The sequence below is a fragment of the Urocitellus parryii genome, chromosome X (assembly GCF_045843805.1).
Source record: "Urocitellus parryii isolate mUroPar1 chromosome X, mUroPar1.hap1, whole genome shotgun sequence".
NCBI lineage: Eukaryota > Metazoa > Chordata > Mammalia > Rodentia > Sciuridae > Urocitellus > Urocitellus parryii.
The window spans coordinates 4,419,671-4,432,312 of NC_135547.1; the positions used below are offsets into that span (position 1 = coordinate 4,419,671).

The following is a 12,642-nucleotide window of genomic DNA, read 5'->3' on the forward strand; positions in this document are numbered from 1 at the left end:
GAAAAATTATCAAATATAGTAATGGTATCACTATTCTTTAACTTGCCAGCTGTATTTTCAAGGTAAATTACTATTTCTCAATTGCTCATAATAAAATGCGTTTGTATCCTGTAAGACACTTACCAATAAGTTTACAAAACTATTATCAGAAGATGAAGGCTATATGACCCAAATCAAAATTATCTCCATAATGTCCTTAATATGCTTAAGCGAACTTAAGCACAAGCAACATTAAATTGTTTTTGTCATTAGCATGAGAATGAGACAGTATCCCTATGGTACCTATGTATCAGGTGGCCTTTCTCAGGAGATTACTTCTACAATGACACTTCATACTGTGAATGAGGTTCAGAGGAGGCAATGAACTGGCATCCTTTACCCCTGGAACATGCCTATTACAACTTGGCGACAGAAACAGCTCCCAGTTGACTCTTCATGCTAAGAGCCAGGCTTGAACCTCAATTATTTCAGGAAAATTTATGAATCACATATCAAATATTTCTCATTATGAAATAATATGACAATACATCTAACATTGCATCAGAGCTCAGGATGGAAAAGACCAGATGTATAAACCAATATTTCCACCATCCAAATAAATTCACTTCTAATTACTGAAAACCATTTTAAAAAAGCATTACTGGTTAGGGTTTACATGGTGGTTTTTCTTTAAAAACTAGGCTTTCCAGGGGTAAGACAAGATAATACAAATGGAAGAAATGATTTACAGTAGAAGGGGTAGAGAGAGAAAAGGGGAGGGGAGGGGAGGGGAGGGGGGATAGTAGAGAATAGGACAGACAGCAGAATACATCAGACACGAGAAAGGCAATATGTCAATCAATGGAAGGGTAACTGATGTGATACAGCAATCTGTATACGGGGTAAAATTGGGAGTTCATAACCCACTTGAATCAAACTGTGAAATATGATGTATTAAGAAATATGTAATGTTTTGAACGACCAACAATAAAAAAAATAAATAAAAAACTAGGCTTTCCATATACTACTTGGCTCAAGTGAAGCAAGCATTAACAAAGAAGTAATGCTGAGATTTTCTAAAGTAAAATGTACCAGATATTTTAATTTTCCCTCTTTTTCTTAAAGACTCAGAAAAGAGAACAAAGCAAGGATCTTCAAATAGAAGCTGTCAGTGGAGTAACATAAAGGTGGATTATTACAAAAAACAAAACAACATTAAACATTAAAGCAAGGCTAACAATATCCATTCATCTGAACCTCATTATTAAACAGTGCAAAGCTCCCTGCAAGTGGTGACTGGTGACAAGCCTAATTAAAGCTCCTGTCTGAAAACTATTCAAACCTGAAATTAATGAGTTACATGTCTTGAGGTTTTTAGCTGTCATTTATTTTCTTTCCAGACAAGACATTTTTAAGGCTTTCGATTTTTTTTTAGTACTTTATGAATGGGTTGACATTCCAACAATTGTTCCTAGATATAGCCTCGGGTGGGTCTGTTTTGACCCTCAGTTCACGTGGACAGAGCTGGTTCTAGAGCATTTTCCATTCCAGCCACCAAGCAGGAAGTCTTATTTGCCAAGCGGGTAATGGTAAAGTCCACCCATGAACCCTCCAAGCACTGATTTCATTTCTCTGCCTACAGAAAACTCAGGAATGATTCATCCCCAACCTAGTAAAATCTTAGAACAGCGAGGGTGTTGGGTTGAGTGTTGGTGATCAGTAGATGATCAGTGTCACCTTTGCAACTTCCTTCTAGGGCCTACTCCTTGCCCACGGCTCTGCCTCAGAATTGAACTGGGGTAGGCCTGGGCCCTCTTTCAAGATGCCATAGGATGCCTGTGCCTTGCCTCACTCATACTGAATCAGAATCTCTAGGAGGTGACCTACCCATGCCCTGGACCTTGGATACACCAGAACCATTAGGAATCTGTAGTGAAGCTATTAGGGGGTGCTGTTTTACTTATATTTAGAATGATTTTGAAGTAATCATAGATTTGCAGGAAGTTGCAAAAAAAATGTATGAGAAGAACACATGCACCCTTCAGCCAGCCTCTCCCAATGTAAACATCTTTTATAACTAGAACACAGTATCAAAACTAGGAAACTGGCATCAGAAAACACATTCTCAAATGCTTAGCCCTTGGCTTCCTTGAGTGAGCAGGTCTTTCTTTATTTTGCTATTAATGTTGGGGTATGTCAACAATTATGATACTGGCTAGTGTAGAGATACCATGCATAGAGACTTTAAAAAAGCAATCATGTGCATTTTTCCCTAATTAAAAATAGCACAATGTAACATTCGAAAAATGTTAAAGGACAAAGTTGAGATGAAAATCTCTGATTTCACACTAGGGATTAAAAACAGCTCTGACATAGGGAATACAGCTTGTCATTTCTATTTAGCTACATTTAGCATTGTTGTATCTTATAGGGGAAAAAACTCTGAAATGACAACAGATTTTAGTTTTCACTTAATTAGCTATTATTTTTAAATAGCACCTTTATAAAGATGCACTGATTTGCTTAAACATCTACAGTGGAGTTTTTTGAATTTACAGAATCTTTAAATCTCAAACAACTCCTGAGTTGCCTTTGAGCAAGGAGAGCTATCTATCAGGATTATCCTGTCAGCTCAGGATTCCTCCATCTCACACAGCTCCTTCCTCAAAGACATGTAGTATGGGGTACAGAACTGGAGGTTTGAGAATTAGATTGGTAAAAAATCAATATAATTTCAAATGAGAGACAGTTCAGAAGAAAATCATTTTTATAGTATTCAGAGGAATAAACTGATCAGCTATGTACATTTAAAAGTGTTTTCTTTCAAGTGATGTTACTATCACATAGTAGCTACTCATCAATGGGCATGATTTTCAAGAGGAATATTACCCATTTTTCATGAACAAACTTGTCTCTGAATACCTAACCTGAAATTTTCAGGGAAACACTCACTACTTCTTTTCTAATCAATCTTTGTTATATATGAGCAAGAATTTATGTGAGTTTTTTTCTAACTTAATTTCTCAAATTGGAGACATTCACCTTTTGAAAAGCTTCCATCTACAATTTAAAGGTGCAGCAATGTATAATTACCTCATTTTCATCTTTTAGATTATGCTTAAGAAACAAGAACATTTAATCTAAGAAAAAAATTACTTTCATTGAAGTTGAGGTAGCTAAAATTTTTAAGAACCTGAGGAGATATTGAATTTGAGAAAGTATAATTCTAAGATCTTAATGCAAGCTAATGCCTTCAGTATAAGTATTTCAGATGACTTGACATAGCAAGGTCATTTACATTAGTGTGATGCACTTATTCCAAAAATCTGACAAAAGTTTCATAGGTCAAAAGAAGCTAGCACATAAATTATCATTTATACTTCCATTTGCATAAATAATTCTCCTGATTCTATTTCTACCACTGACAAAATCTATAATCCTGGGCAAAGTGGTTTAATATTCCTGGTCAGTTACTTTAAAATATATATGTGTGTGTGCGTGCATATGTATATATGAAAGGACCACAATCACAAAAGTACATTTGAAATGTCACTTGAAAACATCTACAATCGTAATCATTTAAGGCTGACATTTATCAGGGTCTGCACATTGCACCTCTTCTCACTGTAATTCTCTCTCCTAGCAATTTTGGCTACATTTATGAAAATGTCAATGATTACATCCAATCCTTCCAAGTAATCCTCTCCCCATTTCAGAACCCAAGGTCTATGGAGTCACCTACCTCCTAGATCTGTACACCTGGTTGTCCCATAGATACTTGTGGCTCAGTAAATGTGAAGGGGATATTTCCCATCTTGGTCCCTGGCCCCACCATCAGCTTGGTTATCCAGGCTGGACTCTATCATTCCATTCCCTTTCATAACTATATTCAATCATCAAATTCTACTGATCTTACAATCTAGATCTTTCTGAAATCCAGTCTCTCCTGTTCCTTTTATTGTTCCATTTCATCACAGAGCAAGGTGACTAACAAAGATCCCCAGAAATGGTCTCTTTCCTGCCTCCATTCTTGTCCTTTAATAGACTACCCTTGCACATAGCAGCCCGTGTAATCTTTTTGAAATAGAAACCTAATCATGTCATATTCTAGCTTAAAATCCTTAAATAGCCAGGAGTGGTCTGTAATAGTAGCAACTCAGGAGGGTGAGGTGGAGGATCTCAAGTTTAAAGGTGCTTCAGCAACTTAGCAAGACCCTAAGGAACTTAGTGAGACTTAGTCTCTCAGTTAATAGGGCTGGGGATGTGGGATGTGGGTTCAACTCCTGGTACCAAAAAGAAACCAACCAATCAAAAAACCCTTAAATGGTTCCCTTCACCTTAAGATAAAAAAGCAACACTTCTTGATAAGGCAGGTTGAGCTCTGAAAACTTTGGCCAGGCCTTACTCTGCACTATTTCTTTCTTTCCCCCATGCATATGGGTGCCCCGGGCACCAAATCCCTTGCAGGTCCAGTCTGGTTTTTCACATTTGCACAGACTGCTCCTTCAGTTTGGCATAACATTTCTTCCTAGCGAATGCCCATTTTTTCCCCAGAATCTTCCTCCTCTAAGCTTTCCTTTAATACTCCAATGACATCCCATGTGCCACCATACCACACTGATCTGTTTGGCCACATCACCCAGGAAAATGGGATTCCTTGGGGACAAACAGTAGGTATCAACTCTAGATCCCTGAGTTTAATTGTAATGAAGGCTTTCTGTAAATGTAGGCTTGCCCTCTCATACAGTATAACATCTTATAAGACTTCAACAGCTGGAATAGTGCATGAAGAGAAACACTTAGAAATCAGACCAAATTTGCAGAGGAATTGTGTGTGAAATACAGGTGTATTTTATATTAGTGAACTAGTCAACAAATGTTGTCATAACACATGAGAAGAAAGAGAGAGGTCCATATATACATTTTAACTCTGAATAAATTCCAAATTGATAAAATATTTAAATTTTTAAAAAGAAACCAGAATACTATAGGAGCACAAGAAAATTCTTATATAGCTCTGATTGGAGAAGACTTTCCTAACTGGTATATAAAACCCAGAAGCTATAACAAAAAAAGTGTGCATAAAAACAATAACATCACAGGCCCGAGACTGCTTTCTTTTGGAGGGCCTGCTTACATGATTGGCCCTTGGCTGACACCTGGGAATCTGGATTTTGGAACTGTTCCCATCATTCTCTGATAAGAGTGGTTTACTGTGCCTGAGCTGCTCATATAAACAATGTGGTTCATGATGAACCCTGCATTCCCTTCTGGAAGTCTGGAATTTAGGTTACGTGCAAGTCAGTGGGTGCCTATGTAACTAACCCCCAAGAGAAACCCCAGACACTTTCTGACAAGATTTCCTAGTTGGCAACATCTCAAACATGTTGCCACAACTTGTTCCTAGAAGAATTAAGTACATCTTGAATGACTCCACTGAAAGGGAATTCTGGAAGCTTAATCCTGATTTCTCCTTGACTTTGCCACATGTACTTTTTACCTTTGCTGGTTTTGTTCTATCATCTTTTTTTTTTTTTTTTGTTATTTAAGACCTTTATTAATAGGTGCTTGCAGTTTGTTGACTTTTTTTGAAAAAATCAAGTTGTAAACTTTTATTACAAATTAAAAATGAAGTTCTTAAAAATCTCAACTTGACCAGATATGAAACAATTTAAAAACCTTTAAAGGTGTATTGAGAAAAACCAGGCTTTTTTAAAAAACACGTTTGTCATTACCAAAAAGAGACGTCTTTAGGTAAAAATAATAAAAACCCCATGCTGCATAGATAATGCAGATAGTTCTAGTTATCTGGTCAACGGGCAAAAAGCAAGCACTTAAGGTCTTCAGCTCCAATCTTTTGTTCATTTCTTATTGCTGGAATTTCATATTCATTTCTTCTTGTTGGATGTCTAAACCGGATGATGGTAGAGATGGTAAGCCGGCATTTACTCAGCCCCGCCCTGCTCAGCCTCGGGAGCGGACGAATTCTCAGCTGGTGGATCGGCTGCTTTTGTCTCTTTGCCATCTTGTGGTTTAGGGTTTTCTGGGCGTCTGCGTCGGTAATTGAAGTTGCGTCGGTACCGACGTTGGGGTGGCTGCTGACCTTGGGTCTCATCTCCTTGATTTTCCTTATCCTCTTCATTGCCGTCCTCTCTAGGCTGTCTTTGGCGAGGAGGGCCCCTGCGGAATCGTGGTCTATAACCCCGATACATATTCTGTCTCACTGGTCTACCTTGTTCTCCTGCACCCTGGTTGTCAGCACCCTCCATCACTTCTCCCTGCACAGGAGGGTTGGAATACTGTGGTCGACGCCCATAGGGTCTCCGCATGTAGTAAGGTGGGAACCTTCGCCTGCGGTAGGGCCGGCGTTGTTGGGCCTGGCCTTCGGGAGCACTCTCCGATCCCTCATTCTTTTCCCCACTCTCACTGTTCTGATAATTCTGCTGATAATTGCGTGGAGGACCCCTACGACGTGGATAGCGTCTATAATGGTTACGGTCTGCTGCATATTTACTGCCTTGAACTGGAACTCCACCAGGGCCTGTAACATTTGCTGCCTCCGCACCCTTTTCTCCTTCAACAACATCAAACTCCACAGTCTCTCCATCTCCTACACTGCGAAGGTACTTCCTGGGGTTATTCTTCTTTATGGCAGTCTGGTGTACAAATACATCTTCCTTGGTGTCATTCCTGTTGATGAAACCGTATCCGTTTCTTACATTGAACCATTTTACTGTTCCCAAAACCTTCGTTGCGATGACCTTCTTGTCCCCGCCGGCAGGCGCCGCCGATGTAAGGCCGCCCGGGCCGCCGCTCCCTGCGCCGCTGCCCGTGGTGCCGGGCTTGGTGTCGGCAGCGCTGAGGGCGGGGGCGGCGGGGGGGGCGGCGGGCGGCTGCTGGGTCTCGGCCTCGCTGCTCATGGTTGCGGTGATGGTGACTGGGGCCGGCTGCGGCAGCTGCGGCTCCTCCCGGGGTGTGATGGTAACTAGGCCGGCGGCGGCGGTGGGGCTGCTCAGGGCTCTCTGGGGTCCGCTCTCCGCTCCCGCTCTCTATCATCTTTTGATGTAATAAAACATACCTGTGAGTTCAACTGTATGTTGAATCCTGTGAGTCTTCCCAGTGATTCAATGCACCTAGCGGTGGTCTTTGGGACCTCAATACTAACAGAATAAATTCTACCAAATAAATATTTCAAAGATTCTTCATAGCAAAACCACCACTGAGTATGGTCAAAAGGCATATGGAAAAATATTTGCAACACACAAGTCAATGTAGCTATTATCATAAAGAATATCTTTATTAACAAGAAAAATTAACCCCCTAAAATACCAAAAACCCTGAATAAAAACAGGCAGAAGACAGAGAATGTAAAAATAGAAATACAAATGGTTTACACCAAAAGATATTCAATTCTATTCAAATAAGATAAAAACAAAATAAAACTATGAATCTACATTTTCATGTATTAGACTGGCAAAGATCAAAAAATTAGAAAATAGCCAGATATGGGGTACATGCCTATATTCTCAGTGATTTGAGAGGCTGATGCAGGGGGGTTGCAATTTTGAGGCCATAAGAAACTTGGTGAGACCCTTGCTCAAAATTTAAAAAAAAAAATTAAAAGGGCTAGGGATGCGGCTCAGTGACAGAGCACCTCTGGGTTAAATCTCAGTACCAAAAAAAACAAAAACAAAAACAAAAACATAACAAAACAAAACAACAACAAAAAACAAACAAACAAAAAACATTGAGTCAATATAGTAGGCAGAATAACAGCCTCCCAAAGATGTCCAGGTCCTAATCCCTGGAACCTGTTATGTTACTACACATAGCAAAGAAGAATTGAAGTTCCAAGTGGAATTAAGATTGCTATCAGTTTACATTGAAATGAAGAGAGTACCCTGGATTAGCTGGGTGTGCCTCATGTAATCATAAGGTCCTGAAAGTGGAAGACAGAGGTAGAAAGGTCAGAGTTAGAAAAGAAGTGATGATGGAAGCAAAGAGTGATTCAGTTGAGAAGGCTTAGACCCACTACTGCTGGCTCTGAGGATGGGGCAAGGAACACAAGTGGTCTCTGGAAGCTGGAAAAGGCAAAGGAGAAGATTCTCCCTTGGAGCCTCTGGAATGAATGCAACCCTGTTGACAACACCTTCATTTTAAACTAGTGAGACCCATTTTGGATTTCTGACCTACAGAACTGAAAAATGAGACTGAACCACTAAGTCTGTGGTGAGTTGTTAGAGCAGAAATAGGAAATGAATACCTTGGCAAGGCTGTCTGGGAACAGGCACTCTAACTGCAACTGCAAACTATGAACAAAATATTAAGTGGAGAAAAAGAAAAGAAAGACATGGCTACCCTCTTTAAGGAGTTAGAAATGCTTCCAAGGAAAGAGACAAAGAGGACAAAAAAACTATGGATCATGTTGAAAGGAAGGCAGTTAAGTGTCAAAAGTGAGAGAGGAAAAGCATGTTGGGACTGTGCCAAGGTTTACTTCCTGACAAACAGGCCTAGGGAGACATTGATGACATTTGAGCTACTCTGAAGGATGTCATTAAAAGTAACTAAACAACAAAGAAGAGTAGTTTGGGGGGAATAAGAGAGAGTCATTTTAAACAAGCATTTGGTGTCACTTAAAGTTACATAGCAGCTATGGAAAAATATGAAGCTATAGATTTGGAAACCATGTTCAGAAAGGCAATGCTTATAGATATGAGAGTGAGAAGGACTATTGAGGGGGTAAGATGGGACAAGTGGAAGCACAGATTTTTCTAAAAAAAAAAATCACAACTTGAAGGAAGCAGGGGAACCAAAAAAGAAGTGAGAGGTAGAAGGAACATGAGATTAAGGTCTCAGAGACTATAGGGAAAGATAAGTTTAAAAAAAAAAAGAGGGAGAAGCATCTGGAAATATGATAGTCTAAATGGTATCTGAAGACTTCTGCTGAACACATTCAGAAGTGCTAGATACAACAGAAGTTTTTTTTTTTTCTTTTTTTAATGCACTAATGGGTCTGTGATGGAGGAATAAACACCCAGAAGCAGGAATGTAGAGAGCAAGAGAACATACTGGCTTTCCCCTTCAGGGTACTCACAGAACTGGTTTTTAATGGCCTCTTTGGGGTACTGGAGATAGGACATGAAGTCTCAGGCCCCCCAAAGATGGAGTCAAATTAGAAGCCTAGCCTCCTAAGTGCTACTACTCAGGAAAGGGATGAAGGGGGAAATAACCACCTTGAGGCTCCAAGAGAACTTACCTGTCTAGAATTTTGGGGGTTGAGGAAGGGAGGAAACAAATCTCTACCACTGTCTGCCACCAGGAATTTATAGCCACAAATCAGCCTTTAAGTACTTTATAGCCCAAATCATAAAACCTGGATGGACCCCAAAACATCAAGTGTAGAGTTAATTTATAACCTTCCCAAGTTGGTGGTGCCCCAAGATGTCTGGCAGAGAAAAACACCAATCTTCTTTCAGTAAAACTGCCTTCAATTTCAGCCTGTAAGTATTCTGCAGATAAAGTTCCAAGGAACAGGAGTTTCCAGGTGATAATCAAAAAACACACCAGGAAACTAAGCACCACTTTTTTGTAGGAAAAGGCCATAAAGATATTGGGTATTATATTGATCAGATGCCTACCATAAGCTCTGTTTAATATGCTTGAAAAAATAAAAGGGTCAAGATTAAGAGTTTATAAATAATGGACATACAGATCTAAGAGAATCAAAAACAACTTTTATAACATAAAAACATAATAGTGGATTGTCATGTATGTAAGAAATAAAAATAAATAAATAAATAAAAACATAATAGTGGAATGAAAAACGCAATAGATCAGTTAGAGTTGTAGTAGAAGATAAAACCAGAAGAAATTACCCGGCATGCATTGCAGGGGTCAAAGGATGTTCCTTTAATCAGTATTCTTCATATTTTACATGTTTTGTAAATGTTCTTTGATGTCTACTCAACATTAAAATGATAAAACTTTGAGAGGAAGGAGTGGTAAGAGTCAAATAACTGCACAGCTGAAGAGGGTAAAACAAAGGGACTAAAAGTTTTATAACTTTCAAGGTATGAATTGACATTCAGAATGGTTCCCCTGGAGCAGGAGCTCTAGAGATCTGGTTCCAATGTGTTATGGAGTGGATTCTGTGGGGGTGAAGGTGGGCAGGGACCTGATGCTTCTGTGGACAAATGAGACAAGAGCTCCATGAGACAGGCAGTGAGGAGAAGAACCAATCATGTTCAAAGGCTTAGAGGGACATGGCAGAGGTCAGAGATCAGAGAACGGAGGGCCCAGCCTTGAAGGAGGCAGGAAGGGAAGACATTCAAAAGCATGATTAGTTCTTCAATTAGCCAAGTTCACTGCTTATTCAAGAAAAAAAGTCCTGACCCAAAATAAAGCAGACAACTAAGACATGCTTTAGTCTTAAGGCCTCATCTGGGTGGAAAGAAGGAAGTGTGTGCAGGTACTTCTCATTTCAATCCCCATGTGAAAGTGAGTTTTTTTCCATTTACCTATTAATTTGGTAATAACCCCCAAAAGTAATGGTCCACTCAATTTCAGCTTCATTTATTTTTTAAAGATTTTTTCCAGTATTTTATTTACTTATTTATATGTGGTGCTGAGGATCAAACCCAGTGCCTCACACTATGCTAGGCAAATGCTCTACCACTGAGCCACAACTCCAGCCCTTCAGCCTCATTTAAAATGCCAGTGCAATCTTTAGTACTTTTCCCATTTCTCAGCAAAGCAACAAAGACACCAGAGGTGTGGAAGACTTCCCTCCCATCCTTTGGATGTGGGACACAGTGCAAAACCATCAGTTCCTGGAGGGCTACTTGGCACAGCAAAGGCCTTGCAACCCAGTTGCTTCTCTCCTGAAATTCAAGTCAGCAAGAACAAGGTCCCTCATGTAAAGGTTAAATGTACACCCTCCAAAACAAAAACAAAAACACCACCTTCATGACTATAATCACCTCGTAGAAGATAATGAGCAGGAAATACTGCAACACTAAGGAACTCAATCCAGAATGTCACAGAAAAAGGCAAAGTGCATAAACACAAACTTGACCAAATCATGTTCCCCTGAAAGCACTAAGCCTGAATAGTCAAATATGGAAGGAGAAAAGGGAAAATTATTTGTGAAGAATTTTGTCCATTATATAGCTCTGCTTCCCACATTTCCCATTTCTAATTCAGTTGTTTTCTGGACTTAATACTGTGAAATTGAAGAATTTCAACCAATACTTTCTCAAAGTACAACCTGTGGTTTATTTATAATACTACTAATCTTTATGTAGCATCTTTCCTTTGAAGGGCTTAAAGTGTTCCACATATTATCACAATTACTATATTAATAGTCTTGGGGGAAAGTATATTGAGGTAATCATCCTTATTCCTTATACCTGCTGGGAAAATGGTGTGCTAATAACAGAACAGCTGATATTTATTGAGCACTTATCACATAGCAGGTAGTGTCATAAGCACTTTACATTTAATCCTTACAAAAACCCTATGGAATAGGGACTGTTATTATCCCCATTACAGATAAGAACACTGAAGTACATAAATATTATGGGACTTCCAAGGTTGCAAGCAGGGACGTGAGTGAATTGGATTCACACATGGGCCATTGGACTCCGTGGTCCACACTAGTAACCACAAACTGGAAGGGCTCCCAAACAAGTCCCTTCAGGAGTCTCCCAGGCAGTGGCTGCTATAAAACTGGAACTGGGTCTTGGGCTTCATTCTTCTAGCTCTAGACTTCCTGCATGTGAGTGTGCATCCCATGTGTTTATTCACAAACACAATCTTCACTTCAAATTCAAGAAAATTCATGTATGCCTAGAGCCGTGAAGATAGATTTGAGCTTATTAATGCTGATGTTAACTTAAAATTAATGTTATTCTACCGTTATCTGAAATAATGTTTTTCAAACTTTCTTGACTATGATTAACAGTAAGCAACGCTCTTTAACACTATGAACACACACACACACACACACATACACACACTGCACATACACACATACATATACATACATACACACACACACACACCTGAAAGAAATGTTTCATGAAACCATACTTACCCATATTAGGTTATGCTCTTTATAGTTTCTATTATATTCATTTTAAAAATTCTGGTTGCAATCTAGGACACTGATTTTTTTAAAATTTTTTTTGATGCTGGCAGTTGAACCCATAGGTGCTTTACCATTGAGCCACATCCCCAGCTCTATTCATTTTTTTAAAAAATTTTGAGACAGGGTCTCACTAAGTTTCTTATGGCTTCATTAAGCTGCTGAGGCTGGCCTTGAACTTGTAATTCTCCTGTCTCAACCTCCTGAGTCACTGGTATTATAGGCAGGCGTTGCTGGGATTACAGGTGTATTCTGCCACACCTGGCTCTAGGACACTGATTTTATGGGTCACTAATAGGATGGTTTAACAAACTCTCATCTAGAATTTATACTATCTCTGTCCCATCTGAGTACAAAATGAGCAAACTATAATAAAGGAAAGCAATGAAAGAACTTTGCTCCTGAATACATCACCCCAACAAACTCTCTCTTTTTTTTTGCAGTGCCATAAGGTCCTGCTCCTGTGTGCACAATTTTGGTTTCTACCTTTATAAAATGACACAAATCAGGATTTCAAA

At 39.3% G+C, this 12,642-nt stretch overlaps 2 protein-coding genes across 3 annotated transcripts in view; both read right to left on the minus strand.

Moving 5' to 3' along the window:
• Mtm1 (myotubularin 1) overlaps positions 1-12,642 on the minus strand; it is a 113,233-nt gene that overhangs the window by 49,213 nt on the left and 51,378 nt on the right. The gene's annotated exons all lie outside the window — the stretch shown is intronic.
• LOC144250758 (Y-box-binding protein 1) lies at positions 5,577-7,020 on the minus strand. The gene has a single exon (XM_077793755.1). It carries the CDS (start codon positions 6,897-6,899, stop codon positions 5,925-5,927), a length of 975 nt encoding a protein of 324 aa, XP_077649881.1. The 5' UTR covers positions 6,900-7,020; the 3' UTR covers positions 5,577-5,924.

Excerpts from the sequence above, each read along its gene's own strand:
- LOC144250758 (XM_077793755.1), bottom strand. The coding sequence starts at position 6,899 with ATGAGCAGCGAGGCCGAGACCCAGCAGCCGCCCGCCGCCCCCCCCGCC.